This window comes from Solanum pennellii, chromosome 12 (assembly GCF_001406875.1).
Source record: "Solanum pennellii chromosome 12, SPENNV200".
Lineage (NCBI taxonomy): Eukaryota > Viridiplantae > Streptophyta > Magnoliopsida > Solanales > Solanaceae > Solanum > Solanum pennellii.
In genome coordinates this window covers 82,939,190-82,956,793 of record NC_028648.1, presented here as the reverse complement: position 1 = coordinate 82,956,793, position 17,604 = coordinate 82,939,190, and the positions used below count along the sequence as shown (strand labels likewise).

The 17,604-nt window shown below is 31.5% G+C and overlaps 4 protein-coding genes across 4 annotated transcripts; all 4 read right to left on the bottom strand.

The window, feature by feature from the left end:
- Nucleotides 1-153: 153 nt before the first annotated feature.
- LOC107006777 (probable 2-oxoglutarate-dependent dioxygenase AOP1) lies at nucleotides 154-1,541 on the bottom strand. Its single transcript, XM_015205295.2, has 3 exons — nucleotides 1,103-1,541; nucleotides 694-1,018; nucleotides 154-609 (listed from the first exon to the last, which is right to left on the bottom strand). Exons 1-3 carry the CDS (start codon nucleotides 1,456-1,458, stop codon nucleotides 340-342), a joined length of 951 nt encoding a protein of 316 aa, XP_015060781.1. The 5' UTR covers nucleotides 1,459-1,541; the 3' UTR covers nucleotides 154-339.
- Nucleotides 1,542-2,206: 665 nt separating this feature from the next.
- On the bottom strand, nucleotides 2,207-6,475 carry LOC107007301 (50S ribosomal protein L6, chloroplastic). Its single transcript, XM_015205864.2, has 3 exons — nucleotides 6,329-6,475; nucleotides 5,014-5,322; nucleotides 2,207-2,709 (listed from the first exon to the last, which is right to left on the bottom strand). The coding sequence occupies exons 1-3, from the start codon at nucleotides 6,454-6,456 to the stop codon at nucleotides 2,373-2,375; spliced, it is 774 nt and encodes a 257-aa protein (XP_015061350.1). The 5' UTR covers nucleotides 6,457-6,475; the 3' UTR covers nucleotides 2,207-2,372.
- Nucleotides 6,476-7,242: 767 nt separating this feature from the next.
- On the bottom strand, nucleotides 7,243-8,538 carry LOC107006785 (LOB domain-containing protein 4-like). The gene is made up of 2 exons (XM_015205301.2): nucleotides 8,080-8,538; nucleotides 7,243-7,895 (listed from the first exon to the last, which is right to left on the bottom strand). Exons 1-2 carry the CDS (start codon nucleotides 8,257-8,259, stop codon nucleotides 7,569-7,571), a joined length of 507 nt encoding a protein of 168 aa, XP_015060787.1. The 5' UTR covers nucleotides 8,260-8,538; the 3' UTR covers nucleotides 7,243-7,568.
- A 3,914-nt stretch (nucleotides 8,539-12,452) lies between these two features.
- LOC107007368 (transcription factor bHLH130-like) lies at nucleotides 12,453-16,231 on the bottom strand. The gene is made up of 7 exons (XM_015205963.2): nucleotides 16,161-16,231; nucleotides 14,724-15,379; nucleotides 13,718-14,073; nucleotides 13,362-13,526; nucleotides 13,160-13,225; nucleotides 12,877-12,945; nucleotides 12,453-12,800 (listed from the first exon to the last, which is right to left on the bottom strand). Exons 2-7 carry the CDS (start codon nucleotides 15,367-15,369, stop codon nucleotides 12,756-12,758), a joined length of 1,347 nt encoding a protein of 448 aa, XP_015061449.1. The 5' UTR covers nucleotides 15,370-15,379; nucleotides 16,161-16,231; the 3' UTR covers nucleotides 12,453-12,755.
- Between the last annotated feature and the right edge of the window lie 1,373 nt (nucleotides 16,232-17,604).

Sequence of the window (17,604 nt, the reverse complement as noted above, 5' to 3'; positions counted from 1 at the left end):
GTACATTAGCATTTACTCGATTTTGGGATTGATTCTTAGGTCTAATCCCAAAAATTGACATTTTTCATTTTGTCCAGGTTCAAAACCCCAAAAATTGTCTTGTCACAAGTAAATATACAAATTTTTGGGCACACCCTAACTAACGGACGATAATAAGTTGTCAAGTGCACATTCAAATAGTATTAAGAGGGGTAGAACTACAAGAGGGGCCAACAATCAAATGTCAGTATCAAGACAAGTTTTGAATGTTAACAAACACCAAAGAAACTCTCAAGTTACATGATAATGAAAATACTAGTTTAAACTATTGCAAGACCATCGACAATGAAATGTTTGTATCTAAGACAAGTTTGGAGTATTAGGTGAGACACCACAAAAGCTCTCAATAGTTGCAACAACGCCGCGTCTAACCCCAGACATATAAAATGGAAGATATTTGGAACCATCAAAGGGCTTGTAAAGCAAAGGATGATGTTCATCAACAAGTTCCTCTGGGACTTTTATGATATAGCCTTGTTTAGGAATTGTGGTAAACCCCATAGAAAACCTCTCTTCATTTCCCATAATAACTCTATGAGTAGAAGAGTGCAACCTACCATTTGTAAATGCCTACAATTTACATAATAATAATTTGCAAGTTATATACCAACTAATTAGTTATTATATAAATAAAAATTAGTGGATGGAACTTACTTTGAAACAATCACCAACAAAGTACATGTATGAATGAGGTGATGAGTATTGAAGATCAATCCATTGCCCATTTTTGTCCAAAATTTGAAGGCCATTGACATGTTGATCATGTTGGCTTAAAATTGTTGAAATGATTTTATCAGTATGAGGAGGTACTCCAACATTTGTCTCCTCACCTACTTTGTACTTCATACAATTAAGCAAGTAATCACCTGATCTTTTGTGATCATCCAAGTATTTCTCCAATCCCAATTTCTCAAATACCATTATTCTTACCATATCATCAAATTCTAATAATTTCTTGGAGTAACCAAGCACCAAATCACTGCAAAAAAAATCAATTACAAACACATACATATATAAAATGATAAAAAAAATTAACGATAAAGTTCATAGCTAACGTACGTACCAGAATTTAGGGTCTCCCTGGGGCCAAAGGATGTAGGAAAAATTCTGAATAGCATCATGAGTGAGGACATTGTCAATCATCATTCTCTCTTGAAGTGGTGTTCTAGGATTATCTCTAGTATAACCTACCAACACATTTTGTGATTTTTCAAATTTTTCATCCAAATTCAAATTAAATACTTGTTTCAACTTTTCATACAATTGTTCTTTTGGAATTTCTCCATCAAGTAAAGCCTCAAAACAACCATACTTTTCTAAAGCCTTAAAAACTCCATCCCTCACTAAATTCCATTTTTCACTTCCTTTTTTCCACTCTGAAAAGTTCCTAAAATCTATAGTTGGAACCTTCAAATCCATCCTTATTTTATGATAAATTACTTCACTTGTTTACGTCCTGTACTAATTGTCTCTATATATACACTCAAGAATAATTTTTAAATTTATCATTGAGAAATTAAAATTAAATATTACTGAATTATTTTCAACTTGACTTAACTATTTTATTAATTATTTTTAATGCTATGTTGAATTGTGTAATGATGCAGTCTAAATACCTTTGAATCAAATGATCATGTGCATTAAATGTATATTTCCCTGCTTTGACTATAATTACTTCTTTCTCATATATAGTTTGGTTCATTGAAAGTGTTTGAAATTCAAATAAATGGTCAAAAATACATTTAAAATATATATTTTTGGAGAGTAACTATTATCAATTATTTATCAAAATAGTCAATTGTTTAGACTAATTGTTTGAATACATTCACATTCATTTGGATAAAGTTCTGTTGTTTCGAGTATTGTCATCAAAAGAATTATACTTAAGATTAAATTTGTATTGTTACTTCTTCATGTGTGGAAACATTTTTTCAATATTAAAGGGAAAGGTTACAATTTAATTTATTGAAAGATAAATGTTCAATTAGAATTTATCGATTTAGAAGATGATTGTATTCTTGCTAAAACTATGTTCATTTTTCATGAATTTGTAAATATTATTGAATGCAACCACCTTCATGAACACAACAACATACTTTTGTTTTTGTTTTTCCTTATAGACCCTCAGCTCAAGAAAATCGTTTAATTTTTTCAGAACAGGTTTAAAAGAAATGTAAGGGAAACCAGATTACATACAATATTCAAATTTTGTGACTCTTATATTTAAAGGGATCCACAAGATTAAAAATTTGTCAAGTCACTTGCAAAATGAACCTAACTTCAAAATAGCTCTAAGAAAAATACAATAAAACAATGACAAAATGTACCATGATTTACTTCTTCTTGCCTGCTTTACCTTCTTTCCTTCTAACTATTTCATCAGCATATTTCACTCCTTTACCTTTGTATGGCTCTGGAGGTCTCCATTTTCTAATTGAAGCTGCAAATTGACCGATCTCTGACTTATCGTAACCACTTACAGTGATTCTGGTGTTTTCTTCAACCTTAACTTGCAGTCCAGCAGGAACTTCCATCCTAACGGGATGAGAAAATCCGAGATTGAGAACTATGTCTTTCCCTTCGATGGTTGCACGATATCCAACCCCTACCAATTGAAGTTTCTTCTCGAATCCTTTGGAGACGCCGACTACCATGTTATCAGTTAGAGTCCTGCCGAGTTTGATGAAGAAAAAGAACATCTTCAGAGTAAACACTCAAAATATGTGCATCTATACAATTGACCAACATAACAACAATGATAAGATTATGAAAAATTTTATATACAGTCCTTCGGTATTGGCAGAATGTTTGATAGAGTTATTATGGCTTTTGAAGTTGAGAGGAAATCATTTGGGGTGCAGAATCATACCTTTATCACAAAATTCTGTGAAACTGATGATCATCATCAGAGGAGACGAGAGTCGTGTAAATGAAAATTCCAAGTTGTAAATCACGTCTAATTGTTGAAATCATGGATATTCTTCTAGCTTAAGGCGTGTGTATGACACTTTCTGTGAGGATATTCAATCATATAAACGTATCCCCTAGGATTCAACAAGCTCATCTAGTATAAACTAGCATCAAAAACCTTATGATTCATGGTTATTATACCTAAACTAGTTCTTTATTAAAGCTCCTAAAACTCTACAACGACTAGTTAACGGCTAGTTTGACCATTTAAAGTAAGGGCAAAACAATAAACTATAAGTGGATAAAAACAAGGGACGCTTCCTTATGAGATACTTCCAAATTTCCAACAATCCCACGCAAATCTCAAAAAGAATATCTATAAAATGAAGAAAGAAAACACATTTTGATATTTTGCTGGGTTTTGAGTATAATGGATTCATTTGGCATCTTTTGAATTACGAACCAAATACAGATGATATAAGATTTAACTTACAGAATAATTGGCAAAGTTGATAACTTTTATGAACCAAAAATTCTAGTTGTAAGCTAAGTTTCTTATTCATCACATTGTACTCCCACAATTTCTATTGTTTATTGCAGTTTTGCGCTAATGTCTAATAGACATCTGGCTTGCCTGATTATTCGAGAGTGCTTTAGAATTTTGCCGTTATTTCATAAGAGCAGCCACACATGAATAAGATTAAGAGTTTTACTCAACCTCACTACTGTGAGTATGTCTCAAAAGGAAGTTTCCCTTATTTTTATCTGATTAGTTATGATCTCCCCGAAGTTAAAGTAGTCGTTAACTAGCCCTTGGAGAGTTTAAGGAGTTTTAATATGAAAGAACCAATTGAAGTGCGTGTCTAAACTCAAAAACATAGATTTTTAATTATTTCTACTTTCTCTTCCTTCTTTTAAAGTTGGGGTTTTCCTCTTCAAATCTGTTGTTTACATTGAAAACTTTAACCGTATCCATTTTTTTCCATTTTCCCCTTGACCAAAGTGTAGTATATGCACTTGTGGCTTTTGAGACTTGCAAATGGCCTATTAGCATCCAGATATTATAGATCTTTCTCACCACCCCCTAATTGTGATACCTTTTAGCCTAGAAAACTACGACTAGCACTGATATATGTCCTTTGCTAGCAAGTCCTAGCTGTTCTTACGTCTATATTCCCTCTTCTGCCTAATTTATCACTTCTCATGACCTTAGAATCATTAATTCTGTCATGGAACTAAGGATCTGCTACATTTGAACTTTGTTGCCAGTCAATCTTTTCATAGTGAGAAAGATCGTTTCTTTAACATGTCAAGACTGAGAACTATGTACTGCTTTCTATGTTGCTCGGACTCTTCAAAATGCTGCCGGGTGCAGGTCAGACCCTCCAAAAGTAGTGAACTTTTGAGGATCCAACACAAATGCAACAACATTTTTGGTGATTCCCGAGCAACATACTTCTTTTGCTACTTACAGTGACTAATGTCCACGTTTTCTTCCATATTTTCGAGTCCCCTCATAGTAAAAGAAGCATTCGATTATATCAATTTATTAAGTAACCATTGGCAAGAGGCTACAGCATGTAATATATATCAATAGTTAAGATCAAATAAGTAAAGTTTAGAACCACAAAGAGGTTCACTATTTTTGAAACTTAGAAGTACTAAAAAGAACAGAAAACTTCAAGGTGGTAAGAAATGACTGCCCTTCTTTACCTTATTAAGAGGAAAAAATTATCCTTTCCTCTTCATTGACAACTAGGATAAAATCAATTAGGACTTGGACTGGGAAACATCTCAATTTGGTTATAAAATATGATATCATATAATTGGAGAAGATCAATTAGACCCTTTAAATCTTAAATTTTATGTCAGAAGAACTAAGTCATCCCTAGTCCACATCAAAACCAGTCGTGAATTTCAAAGTAGTTACTCCAGTAAGTAGATTATAGCTTCTTGATCATACGTAGTAGTAATAGGTAAATTATAACTAAGAATGTTTACCATATCTAAGAATAGAACCGAGAAAAGAAGTCGAGAAAACAGCACAATTAAACTGCAGACTACCTGAATAAACCATGCATCTGATTAGCGCGTCTTGTCTCCATGGCTTTTCTGACCCTTAGAATACCTCCATCTTCCTTCTCAAGCTTTACTTCTCGTGGATATGTTATGGCCATCTCCCCCAGAGGTCCCTTAACTTTCAAATCTTGGCCTTCCATTGTGAGTGTCACATTTGAAGGTACTGATATTGGTTGCTTACCGATTCTTGATTCTTTACATTCGACCGTCTTACTCACAAAACCAACACGACGAACAGCAACACTCGATACATGAAACCCATTCAAACTCCCGACAAAAGGAGACCGCAAAGTGCTGACATGAAATAAAACAAGAATAACGGATATGTTTTACAAGAAAGCCAACACCAATAACAGCCAAACTCAAGATATGAATCCCATTCAAACCTCTCAACAAATGGAGACCTTAAATAGATAAAACAAGATGAAAGTTTTTATTTTTACAAGAAAACATGCTAAGCCCCGACACCCTCTACACTGGCTAAAGCTTTATTCTTTAAATAAGGATACCCCAGAAGCTAAAAGACACAAAATTGCATAAATTTGACACAAACTGACCAATAAACTACAAATGTGCAAAATACCCAATTTCAACAATTCAAGAATCAAAATGAAAAAGTAAAACTCAACAAGCTAAATGCACCTAATATGTATAGAAACAGTGAGTGAGAAGGGTAGCAGAATAATTAAGTTCTTACCCAGAACACACAAAAGCTACAAATTTTATTGTATAATAAGGAAACCCACAAGCTAAAAGACACAAAATTGCATAATTGAGCAAGAAAGTATAAATGCACAATACCCAATTTCAACAATTCAAGAATCAACATGGAAGTGTAAAAATCAACAAGCTATATGCACCTAATATGTGAAGGGGAGCAGAACAATTAAGTTCCTTACCCTCAATACACAAAAGCTACAAACTTTATTGTATAATTAGGAAACCCCAGAAGCTAAAAGACACAAAATTGCATAAACTGAGCAAGAAACTACAAATGCACAATACCCGATTTCAACAATTCAAGAATCAACATGGAAGTGTAAAAATCAACAAGCTAAATGCACCCAGTATGAAAAGGGGAGCAGAACAATTAAGTTCCTTACCCACAACACACAAAAGCTATAAACTTTATTGTATAATAAGGAAACCCCAGAAGCTAAAAAGACACAAAATTGCATAAAATTGACAATGAAACTACAAATGTGCAAATACCCAATTACATTAATTCTAGAATCGACATGAAAATGTAAAAAGCAACAAGCTTCATAGTGTTAACAACAGATCAAGAAGCTAAATTTACCTGGCATGTAAAGAAGCTGTGAGTGAAGAGCTACTCATTTTTGAATTTTGCCTGCAAGCTACAAGACTGAGTCTCCTAAGAGCTGAACTATCTTGTATAGTGGATAGAGCCCTTTTTGCCTTGCACATTAAAGAGTATTGACAATTTCACCCCTTATCCTATTTTAACTAAATAACAATTTCCCCCTCTATGTTACAAAGTTTCTCCTTTGCCCCCTATTGATATCGGTAAATTCTTTGATACACACACGATTTGAGTTAAAGCTACTAAATCTAAATGAAGTCGTAATATGTATGCTAGATTGGGACATAGATTTTTGTCTATTTCGTATTGCGTAAATTATTTATAGAATCTCAAATTAAGAGTCAATTTAGCATTCGTATTCACAAGAAAAGAATATTGAAAAAATGAAACATAGTTTTAGAAATTTAAATTCGTGATAATTGTAACCGTATAGAAGCCCAATTATGCCAAATATTTAGAATGGAGTTGTGATGATCAATGATGCAATCATTTTTCTATACTAAACCATCTTCTCTCTTTTTTTTTTTTATACAGTGTATTTCAGACTTGATTAAATAATATAATACGATAAAAAAATGAGTTAAATCTATATTACAAATCAAAATCTTGTTTAAAATAATTAGATACTTAATTAAGTAGAGAATAATAGCTTATTATTATATATACTTTAGACATATATATATATATATATATATATATATATAATAATGTTTATCACTCTTTGATTTGTGTTTAAAAATATAGATGTATATAGAGTAAAAAAAGACCACAAAAATAAATATTTAAAAACGACTAGACAAACACTATTTTGTATATATAAGTAGCTTAACTACTATATCTCACATATAATATATATTTATAGATATATGTATAATTAATGAGAACAATCATAAAAGTATACATATTTTAACAAAGTCTAGCTCATCCCATGTTACAAAAAAAAAAATGTAATAGGTATACTAATACTTGCCAACGGATCAAATTAAAAATCCTGAATCCAACTCTAACTTAATACAATGGAACTTCAATCTTGAATCCGACTCTAACATAATACAATGAAACTTCATTGACTTGTTCTACCATACCATATCCATTGTAAAAAAGTGAAATGGCAAAGGTGGATCTCGCTTAAAAATCACGAATTCACGTAAACCTAATTAGTAAACTATATTCGAGCCTTATATATGTATTAAGAAAAATATATAATTGTGAACTGTTATATATTAATTTGAGGTTGTTGTAGGGAGCCATAAATTTCAAATTCTGGATGCACCTCTAATTGCAAGTGTCGAGATGACGGTGACCATACGTTTCCCGATGAGTTGGCGGCGGTGCCGCCGCCACCTGACATGGATGAGAATTGTTGCATCTTCATGTGGACTAACTGAGCTTGTGCAATTGCTAATTGTGTGTGTAGAAATTCAATTTGGTGATGTAAAGATGAAATAGTTCCAACACAACCATAAATTGGATCGTTTATTCTTGCATTTGCCTCATACACCATTGAACTCACTGCATCTCCTCGTTGATATTCTTGCAATTCCTATTGAGATATATCAAAATATTACCGCATGATACATGTTTAAAGCCATAAGTTTTAAAGACACACAAAATGTATAACATGTTTAAGATCATAAATTTTGAATGCTACTTTTATGTCGATTTAAACTATGTCACATAAATTTAAACTTATAGTTGGAGAACTCATAAATAAAAATTGCTCTTACCTGAAGCATCTTGTTCACATTGCTAGCTCCAAATACTTTATGAACACTTGCAAACTTGTGTGGTTCATCACTTGGAAAATAAGGTGAAAAAACACAATCTTGTGTACATCTTCTCCTTAACAACTTACAAGCTGCACATGGAGAAGTTGCACCTTGTTTTCTACCACCACTCTCCTTCATACTATAAAACTAGTAAAACTTTATGGACAGAATTACTCGATATACTTATGTAAATAGAAAATAACATGTATATAATTGGTAAAATAATCGATATGTGCACATATAAACTAAATTAAGCACCACTTTAATCTAAAGGAAAGTTTGTTGAAATTTAAACTTCATATACACAAAAATTTCAATTAAAGACAGATCGATACATTTCAATTAAAAACAGATCGATACGTTTCAATTAAAGACAGATTGATACACTAAATTCCCGCAATATGTGAAAGGGAAAGAAGGAAAAATTGGTTAAAGGGAGTGAGGGAGATTAGGAGCTAAATGTTATATAGGGAAAAAGTGGGTACCAGAAAATCTTTTGTAGGGCCTATATTTAGATACTGCTTAACAAAAACATCTATTTCAAGTAGATATTTTGTCCCTTTACTGTATTATTGTTGGGATTTGCTTACTGTTAAAATATTTATTCATTCTTTTTTTGATTAATTAAAGGCTAACCAATCAATCAAATGAAATAAGGTAGAATTATTATCTCGAATATTCTATAAATTTATAAAAAATTAAGACATAATATACAATAGCAATAAGCATCGACAAAGTGATCAAGAGATGATCTTCTTCTTAAAATTCATGTCATATGTTGCTCGAATCATACAACACTTTGGCTATTGATGGAAGAAACATGAAGAGAGATAATCAAAAATTGTTTTTTGTTTAATCGATTTGAAGTACTATTAGATCTTTTTACAGATCAAATAATACGTTGCTCGAGCACTCAAATCAAAGAATAATCCAAAAAGAAAATTCAAGGAAAACATAATTGTCCTATTTTTTACTATCATGTTGACTTAATACACCTTGTGAATACTTTAATTAAAAATATATTTTATTAAATTAATTTTATTAATAATATCGAGTAAAATAAAACAGATTAGTAATACAATTTTTTTCCAACCAAAAAAGGGAACATTTATTGCATCTTGAGTAGTTGAGAATTACTAGTAAATGTCTTCAACATATCAAATTTAATTTGTCAATCAACCTACTGTATTTGTTAAAAGATTTTTTATGTATATTATTCTCAAATTATGACTCAGAAAAGTTTGCCTTGTGCAATAATATATGAAGTGACTTTTAAAATTCGAAACCGATTACTAGCACCTTCCTCGACAATCAGTAGATTAAAGATTTAATTCATGTGATCAAAGTTAAAATAATATATACCATTAACTAAGATATTGACATTGCGTTACTTTAATTTAAATGTGACTCTGTGTTGAATTTTTTGTATATTAAATTATTCTTTAATTAGTCGGGTCTTGTTATTTGGAGCTAGCTTGTAAAATTAAAAGTTAATGTTCATAAGGTAGAAAAAAAAAGACATGAATTAGTCAAGAAAATAACAGTATCAATTCAATGAATCATCTCATAATCTTAGAGAATTATCTAACAAAATTAAGGCTTGTCTATTAATCTACTATTTAATTCCCCTTGTTGCTTTCACTAACTAAATGAGAATTGAAAATATAATTATGTTGATATACACAAATTAGTTTTACAAAGATATATCGACATCAAATAATAATAATTCATTTAAATGGTACGTATGTGTGGCTTGAAAATTAATTTCAAAGGGTAGAGATTAAATTTTCATCAAGTAAACGAAACACTAATTAATCAGTATATAATCCAATCTACAAACGTGTAAACAGTTTTATATTAGGGAAAATTGTATATAATAGCAAACTAATAACCTAAAATAAATGGAATAGCTAGGGTTTGATTTAATTGTGCTCCATAGCAAACGTTAGCTAAAATTTGCCAGCGTCTCTCTCCCAGAAATCTCGCTCGCCACTCTCCATTCTCTCTCGCCTCTCTCGCTTTATACACAAAAGTGTATAATTCTGTTTCTGTTTTGTATAAAGCGAGAGAAAATTGTATATACACATGCAAAAATATATATCTTCGTGTTATACACTTAATTATACAATTTACAAACATTTTACTTCAAATATTGCAGAGAAAAAGGTCAACAAATTATACAATTGTGAATTATACAATTGCAGTGAAATACAATTTTCTCTAGCCTTATACAACAGAAGTGTATATATTGTGTTTCTGTTTTTGTATAAAGCGAGAGAAAAACATATATCTTCTTGCTATACACTTAATATTGCAGCGAAATAGGCAGTGAATTATACAATTGTGCATTATACAATTGCAGTGAAATAGGATAGCGAATTATACAATTGCAGCGAAATAGGTCAGCGAATTATACAATTTAGGCCAGCGAATTATACACTTGTATATGTATAGCGAATTATACAATTCTATGTTTGCTATGGAGCGCAATTATGCAAAGTTTGCTATAGCATACAAATATGAATTTTTTGTTTGCTATATGTGAAAGTTGCCCTTTATATTACATATATAAGTACAAAATGTCCATCAATGTTTCTTATTGGATAGAATGTCAATAATATGTGGCCCAATTGTTGTTAGAGCCTAAGCCCAATATGGAGTGAGCCCATATTTGCAAAGTGGTAGTAATTGAGAAAACATTTCCTTGTGACTTTTTTCTTAAAAAAAAAAAATCACTATCGGTAAGGATTGAATGATCGAGATATCTTTTGTCCTAAATTAGAAATATCAGATTTGAGCTTTGGAAATGGAGGATCTTTTAGTAAGGAGTGTTTTCATTCTCTTAATAACGGTCAAATCTCATGCGCAGAGACAAAACAATAATTTGAAGTTTATGATTTTCTAAGCCTCTCATTGAAGTTATGAATTTTTCTAAACACATGTACATGTCCTAAGCACATAAGCTTTGAATTCGTCTTAATCCATAAATTAACAAGGTAATTTCACTTTTATTAATATGAGTTTGAATTAATTAGATCAGCAGGCTTCGAATGTCAAATACTTAGAAAAATAACATGTTTTCTAATTTTATGTCCTCTATTTTATCAGTGTAAAGAGATTTTCTAAAAATTTGAAATATTATTAGATGCCTTTGCTAAGAAGTTTTGTATGGTTGAGAAAGTAGTAGCATCAAGTTCTCTCTATCTTTAAAGGAGTACTCAAAAGCTAAAGTAGGTCCCCACATTAAATATTTGGACCCCATTTACCCCCATCCTCAAGAAAATATGTTAGGATTGACATTCTAGTTGTGTGGTAACTAAACAAAAAGACCAGAAATAGTTGGAAACTAGAAAAGTTTTGTTCGAGTCGTTTGACGTGAGGTACAATGTATAACAATTTTAGGATAATATGTTGGATTTTTTTATATCACGTTATGTAGAAAGTATTAGATAATCTTTATATTATTTATTCAACCAACCTTTTTTTTTATCATAACAATGAAATAAGTTATTTCATATACATAATAAAATAACTTATTTTGAAATTAATTATCTCAAAATAACTTATATTGAACCAAACAAACCGTTAAGGTTAAAGATTGTCGTGGGGATGAGATCATCCATGACATGGTTCTCACTTCTAACAATTTTGGACCACTTTCCACTATGTTCTATATTGGATCCAAGAATGTTTTATTGCATACCATAACTCCAACTAATATGTGAACATTTACTACTTTTTAACGTTATTTCACTTATTCTGTGAATCAGAAGAGGCGAGACATGACTTACCCTTCTTCTTGGACTCAAGACCTACTTTGCGAGCCAATTCGTACCTATGATATTATTAGATGGAAAGTTTAGCTGAGACGGTACAACTATCTTGAAGACTTTTGTTTAGAGGGTAATTGTACAATCAAAGATAGTTAATTTTTTTTTCCTTTTTTCAAAGTAACTATTGGGATAATTCTTTTTCCACTTAACTTAACTAATTCATGTCCAAACACCTATTAATGTCTTGTTTCTTGTATAAACTTTTATGTGTTCAAGAACTACATCAACTTAGTTCTTAAAGACTTGAAAAAAATGATATTTAACTTCTTACCTTCTTCAATGTATAAGCTGAATTGATTGGAAGATATTTGGAATATGTCACTTCCTTTGAAAAGAAATGTGACACCACAATTAATACTCTACATATTAGCATGCCTTAGGCAATTATGAACATTAGCTAACATTGCAACAACCCCTTCTGAATACTTTTCAAAAAACTTAATATTTTCCTTCAAACATTTTAATAGCCCAATACTTCCTTTTATCTAAAAAAGAAACTTCTGAATGGCAACACACACATTAACACAACATAATAAAAGGACCAAGTAGTCCACAAAACATAACAGGCCAAGAGAAATGGACAATGGAAATTTTATGTACAGTTTAGGTTATTTATAATGTTACATCAGATGAATCTGAATCTATCTTTTTTACACACCAAAATATGGCAACCCATTCTCTTCTTTTTCAAGTGCCAAAAAGAATCCACCTATCTGCTTTGCTCTTTCCATTGTCAAATCCTTTTTATCCCACTAGAATGTGCACAGCATTGCCCTACCTTAGCATTTTGAATGTGGTCTTCTATTCATGCAAGCATGTACACTTTGAGCGCGTTTCCGATAGTGCCTGAAACAATTCATGTATTGAAAGTGAGAAATTTGAATGGAAGGATACCTTTTTGTTGATTCCTTTTGGGATGTACCTTGACTTGTGTCTCTAGTTCTTTGATATAGTCAGCTGCAAAGTCCAACATATCTGCTGTGTTTGTTTGCTGCAAAGAAATTGAAACAGGGAAACAAGAATAAGAGAAGCTAAATTTGACCTGTATCATATTCAATGTTGCTCGAACTCTCCAAAAATTATTAGCGCACCCATGTTGGATCCTCCAAAAATGCACAATTTTTGGAGGATCCGATATGCACCCGTCATCCTTTTTGAAGAGTCTGAGCAATATTCATATTTTGGGCATCGTAAGTTGGGATTACCTTGTCCATATTGGGGACAAGCTCTTGCAGCTTCCTCATTCTTTCGCTTATTCGTGTTCTTCTTACCTAAGATTAATGGTAACAATTGAATCAGTACTTGCTTAACCTATCTTTCAGGGATAAAAGACTACTTGATTGAACTGATTTGTGATCTAGATTGAATATAAGAGAACTAGATTTTTTTCTAGTGTGAGTTGTGTACCCTTTCGGCGATGCTACGAGGATGAGTGGCACAGCCTCTCTTTGCTCTGACTTTACATGGTACTGAATCTTGCAAGAGCTTCTCCATGGCGGATAACTCCGCTGATGTTTGAGGTAAACTCAAATGAGATAATAGAGTGGGAGGACGAGCTCGACCTTCACTACTCTGATTACCAAAACCATGTATGCATGAGATTAATCAGGCATAAAGACAACATCAATAATAACAACAGCGACTACTACTACTACTCAATCCCAAACTAATTAAGTAGGTCATATGAATATGCAATTTTTTAGACCTGTTTCATTTCAATACAGGCGGTAAAAGAATGACAAATGTGATTATAAGAAAAATACCTGATTATCAGATGCATTTACATTGGAGAATGATCCGGACTCATCATCTTCTGGTACTTGTAGGAAATCATCAGTCAAAATTTGTGAATCATCCCAAGAAGGCATGGCGAAACCTGCCATGTAACTCTCATCACTTTTATGGCCTTTACCAAAACTTTCATCGCCTCGTCTGCTCTCTTCTGTGCTTTTAGCTCCAAATTCAGAGATTGGAGCTAATAGCGCCGAAGAAGTAGGTTGGCCGGATGGGAGAGCCGTTTGACTACTAAACCTGCTTGGATTGGAAAATGATACTTCTCCAGCAGCATTCGTACCACTACCAGCTCCATAACTCCCTATGCCTCTCAATGCACCATATTCTGTCAATTGCTGAAAAAGATTTAGTAACAAACTCAAAACACTAACGTCAGATCAAAACAATGGAAATGATCACAAACTTAGTAGCTCTGGTTTGCGACCTGAATTTTTCACCTTACTGGTGAGGATTCGATTCTCCACCTTTTAATCCCCTCCACCATTTTCAAAAAAAGAAAAACATCCCAAGAGAACCTACTTTTTCTTTCAGCCCTTGACGAAGTATAATAAAAGAATATCTCAGCAAAACAATGGTCTATGTTGTTCTTCTAGCTAATATCTACAAAGTTCACAAGGGAAGACTTGCATAGATATGATAACACTATCAATAAGATTTTCGTCTGTACAAAACAGTTGATAAGTAGTTAATTAGTGGCAAAAATTGATGACATGCCTCGTTTCTCTTCTAAAACTAATTTAGCTATCTCCAATGACTACGACATGTATGCATATATAATTTATTTTCTAGGAGCATAGCTTAAAATAGAATCTTGGCTCAATCCACACAATGCAAAATTCAAAATAAACATTTAAACGAGCTTAAAATGAATATTCTCGTAAAAGACAAAAACATTCCCTTCATCTGAATGTAGCCCATTAGTCAAGATAATAAGAATAATCAATATCAAAGATGTTTAACCAAGACAATGCATACCATTTTCAATATTGACTTGTGCAAAGAATCCAGCAGGTGAACTGTTATAACGAGTAAGATTTGAGTCACTACTACCAGTACCAAATCCACCATCCATTTTCGTGTGGTTCAAACGATTATATCTACCAAAGTTATCCATTCCTGAAGTAAAGTCTGTTGCATTGTGATTTTGATAATTCATCTGTGAAGCCAAAGAATAGTCACTATTCTGCTGAGCAATTTCTTGTTTCACAGGTGCAACAAACTGTGAATTCTGACTCTGTTGTTCTTGGCATTGGTAATTCATTTGCTGCTGTTGAGCTTCGTGTTCTTGTTTCATAGGAGCTGCAACTTCAGATCTAACATCAATATTGCTCATGGGATTTTGATTTTGCTGAGTATCATCAATTAGGCCATCCGTATTCGAATCTTGGGGACCAATATTAGCTACAAATCTATCAAAAACTTGCTTTATACCACTATTCGAAGCGTGAGGATCGAGCAACTGATCAAAATCATCTCTTGCATAACCACAATTCCCACTCCCACCAGAAACACCAGCTGGATTATTACTACTCAATAGGTTGGTAAAATAAGAACTTGGCGCGGATCGATATCGAGTTAAACCAGAAGTCATCTGTTGCTGCTGATGACTTCTATGATCCATTCTTTTCTCCCTTCAAATACTCAAAAGAAATCTCCTTTATTACAAAAACAAAAATAACAACAACTACTATGCCTCAATCTCAACAAGTCTGAATCCTCACTATCTATGTTGCTCCATTTGAGAATTCTCCCTTCACACGCCCAAAAGACTGCTTTTTTATCAGAGAAAAAGAAAGAACAAAATGACACTGTATGCAGCTCAGATCCACATCCTAGGATACCAAATATTAAATTACTGAAAATCTAAAAAAGAAAAACTTTTTAATAATGTCTATACATAAAGTAATAGTACCTACCAGCTTTAAATCTTGAAACCCCTTCTGTATACAACAAACACCAAAACCATTCTCAATTCCATCAAAAAAACTCAAAATTCTCTTTCAGACCTTCTATCAAACAAATAGTAAGCTTTTCAAGAACCCCATCAACAAAATTCCCCAAAGCTCAGATCTTTCAACTAAGTAAGCAAAACTAAAAGACACCCACTAAAACTCAAGAATCACTAACACCTATGCATATGCAAAATAATATTAAAATTATAGCTAAGAATTGAAAAAAAAAAGTGAGCTAAAAAGCACCAGAAACAAGAACCAGTTAAGTTTATGAGAAAAGGGATAAGATTAAAAATGAAATTAGCCACTACTAAATATATAGAAACTGATTCTTGACACTAGAAATACAAACAGCATAAAACAGAGTACACTAAAAACAGTTTGCTGATTTTTTTTCAATTTTTTTGCTTTGAGAAAATGGATATGGTGGTGGCAGTAGGAGGAGGAAGAAGAAATATACCACTGGTGGGGGTGGGGTGTAAGGGGGAAAAAGTACAGAGCCAATGAGAACTGCAGCAACAGAGAGATCTGGGATGTTATTTTTGTTATATTCTATTTTTAGCACTATATATGATGAAGTATTTATTATTGTTTTAACATATTAATTCTAACCTTATGTAATTAATTTGGAGATATTTCTTTGTCATGAAATGAGTAGGATTTCTAGACTTTTAATCGGAGATTTTAAATTTGAGTTTACAAATTTTTCATTTAATTTCTTGATTTTTAGTTAGAAATTTTGAATTTGAAATCGTAATATTTTTTTTTAAAATAAATTTTATAATGATGTGAATTTAAATTTGACAAAATCTCAATCGGATATCAAATGAGAGATAATAAAGAATGTTGGGGCTTTATTGTCTTTTTGTAAAAGCTATATTGAGAATTTTTAATGAAAATTTATTTTTCTTTCCAACTTCTAAAGTAAAAGCTACATATAATTTTATTTTATTTTTGATGACCAAGCTAAATATAAATTTCTAAAAATTTATGACTAGAAAGATTATGATTGAAAAAAAAATATTTCATTCTTCAAATAATGATAATAATAATAATATATAATTGGGAAAGTAGTTAGTTTAGCATTTATTTTTTTATTTTAAAGGAGAATAATTTATAGTTTAAACAATTTTGTCTATGCACAAATTTTGGACCACATTTTTAGTTGACCCCTAAAGCCCTTAATAGGGAAAAGAATGAAAGAAACAAATCTTTTGAAGTTTTTGGGAAATTATTTGATTGAATGAAGTTGAAAGAATTGACAAATTAAGATATTTTAACTCAAAAACAGTTATATATATTTTGCAGATTGTTATATTGAATCGAAATTTATCAAAAATTAAAATAAATAATTGTAGATCCTTTTTAAAATAACAAAACAGTGAAACTAATTAAGTTCACACTATAATTTAAAGTGGTGAGAATAATTAGTGTACTTGAAAAAAAATAAAGAAACTTTTTATTTCTTAAAAAATTGATTAACTTTTTAATTAAAAAATTGATCTGTCGAGGCAACCAAGTACACAGGTGTATAGTCTGTGATTGGGTTAAATAAAATATCAGAAATTAATTAATATTTAATCATCTGCGTTGAATAAATTAAAGAGTCCATTAATTACAAGGTAGATTTGGTAATCTATTAAAGTATATAAAGTATGATAATGACAACTATAATAAGAATTGAACTCCTTTAATATCGGAGATTAGAGTTGGAAGTAAGCTACTTTTTTTTCTTAATTAATTCCTTATGGTTTTGTTTTTATTTGACATGTTAATTAAAACTAGTTAAATTTACGAGACGAGACTATATATATATATATAAATATATAACTTTTGATAAAAGACAACTCATCAATCGATTTAATCTGAGATTTTTAAAATGAAATAATTCTGATAATGGCTAG